The 2,500-nt window shown below is 36.4% G+C and overlaps 1 protein-coding gene across 1 annotated transcript in view; it reads right to left on the bottom strand.

The window, feature by feature from the left end:
- The window catches only part of LOC137660121 (kin of IRRE-like protein 1), a 40,107-nt gene that overhangs the window by 17,022 nt on the left and 20,585 nt on the right, over nt 1-2,500 (bottom strand). Inside the window, 1 exon segment of the mRNA XM_068394835.1 lies at nt 1,787-1,947. Coding sequence (XP_068250936.1) covers nt 1,787-1,947 — 161 coding nt within the window.

The raw sequence follows: 2,500 nt of genomic DNA, 5'->3' as shown, positions 1-2,500 counted from the left end.
GTCAGTCTCTAGGGAATCGGCCTGCTTGATAGGGCACTGCCACTGTCCCTTGCCTTTGCCATTCATGAGTGGCCTAGAAACCTTATAGTAGGAGTATGTAATCTAGTAATACCTGTTTGGTATCATTTCCTTCACTGAGGCAAATGAGCCTCCGTAATTAAGAGCAATTAGACACCAGCTTTGGTGTATCCAATGTTAATTCATCAGACCGTTTCGTTGAACCTATAACAATAAACAGCTTAATCAATCTCTATTAAGATTTCATTGTCCAACAATTAGGGAGATTGAATTAAACACGTGAATACATAATTAGGCACATGTAATTTACTTGATAGTTTTAAATCATTATTAATTTTCTTTTTGGTATTTTTCTACTACGAGAATAATTTAAAGGATTGTTTGCTATTGTCCTTTTAGGGTTATCAATTTGATGTTTCCTTTGCAAAAACACTTTCATTTGCATAAGAGGTTTTATTTGAGTTTTCTCATTAATGATGTGTAGCTGACACTGAATAAGCTATGTCATTTGAGTCATTAATTAGTTGGATTTTACTTCCATATTTATTATTTTCATTTTATATTGAGGCAGAAAATGAGGCCATGAAACTCATGCTCTCAACAACTAGGAGGCGAGGGAACGGGTTCAGGAGACAGGGGAAGTTTATGGACAGGTTTTAACGTGGTGCTGGTGAGTTTTCAGTGAAATTGTACATTGAAGTATTAATGATGTTTTCTGCAATGAGGATTAGCCATGATTAGGGAGACTGGGGTGACTGTAGTTATCAAAGACAAGGTAAGCTAAGAATACGGTAGTCGGGGATAGGGATCGCAGGGGGCAGAGCCCCGCAATAAGGATATAACTCCTAGGTTAGGGTAGGTGGGGGAACCTTAATTTAGGAGACGTTTATGTATTTCACTTGTAAAATGGGATTTTTCTAGCTGTCCCCTTGTAAAATGTTTTTTTCAGTCTGGTCCCTTAGTAAAATGTGGTTTTTTAGTCTGTCCCCTTAGTAGAATTGGTTTTTTTAGTCTGTTCCCTTGGTAAAATGTGGTTTTTCAGTCTTTCGCCTTGGTAGAATGTGGTTTCTCCGTCTGTCCCCCTTATAAAATGTTGTTTTTCAGTCTGTAACCATTGTAAATTGTTGGTATTTACTCTGTTTCCCTTGTAAAATGTGGTTTTTCAGTCTGTCCTCTTGATAAAATGTGGTTTTTCAGTCTGTCCCCTTGGTAAAATTTGTTTTTTCAGTCTGTCTCCTTGGTAAAATGTTGTTTTTTTAGTCTGTTTCCTTGGTATAATGTGGTTTTTCACTCTGTCCCCTTGGTAGAATGTGGATTTTTAGTCTGTCCCCTTGGTAGAATGTTGTTTTTCAGGCTTTCCCCTTGGTAGAATGTGGTTTCTCAACCTGTCCCCCTTATAGAATGTTGTTTTTCAGTCTGCCCCCCTTGTAAATTGTTGGTTTTTACTCTGTTCCCCTTGTAAAATGTGGTTTTTCAGTATGTCCCCTTGATGAAATGTGGTTTCTCAGTCTGTTCCCTTGGTAAAATTTGAGTTTTCAGTCTGTTCCCCTTGTGAAATGTGGTTTCTTAGTCTGGCCACTTATAAAGTGTTGTTTTTCAGTCTGCACCCTTTGTAAATTCTGGGATTTTACTCCGTTCCCCTTGTAAAATATGTTTTCTCAGTCTGTCCCAACGAAACTAGAAAGGTGCCAGGAGGGGTAACTGTAGGTTTTTTTTTTTCTTTATTTTTTTTTTTTGGGGGGGGGGTCATCTACACATATATACATACGTCTCGCTTGTCGAGGTTCATAACTTTACAAGGCAGCATTGCTTTCTGTCCAACCACAGCTGTGACGTTGGTAGCGGTATGGTCGTCGAAGTAGGCTGTATTGGTGTTGGGTCTTCCCCAAGTGATTTTGTGGTGTTCGGCACCTTCCTCGCTCTGGCGACCTGTACACAGAGGAAAAAATGTCGAAAGTCAGGTTGTAAGTTAGATGCAACATTTCATGGATGAAATTAGTTAGATTGTTATGAACACAAACACAACAATAATAAAGAAAATATTAAAATGTTTAAACATCAATGCATGATAATGAAGGTTGCAGTCAGGTTGTAAGTTAAGTGTAACATTTTATGGAAGAAATTCATTAGATTGTTATGAAAACACTACAAAAATAATAATGAAAATTTTTAAACGTAAATGCATAATAATGAGGGTTTCAATCAGATTGTAAGTTAAGTTTAACATTTCATGTATGAAATTCGATAGATTGGTATGAACACACTCACAACAATAATAAAGAAAAATATTTAAGCGTCAATGCATGATAATAAGGGCTTCATAATCGATATTTTATAATGAATATTTGAGGACCACTATGGGTATTCTATGTAAAATAACATGTGTTATACAATATTGATGAACCCTATGAAAGCATTGCATGGCCAAAAGAAAACCAATTTTCTAGATTATGTTATGTAATATGACAAAAACTCATATTTC

This window comes from Palaemon carinicauda, chromosome 20 (genome assembly GCF_036898095.1).
Source record: "Palaemon carinicauda isolate YSFRI2023 chromosome 20, ASM3689809v2, whole genome shotgun sequence".
Classification (NCBI taxonomy): Eukaryota; Metazoa; Arthropoda; class Malacostraca; order Decapoda; family Palaemonidae; genus Palaemon; species Palaemon carinicauda.
The sequence above is the reverse complement of the archived record's forward strand: the minus strand, read 5'-3'. Positions and strand labels throughout refer to the sequence as shown.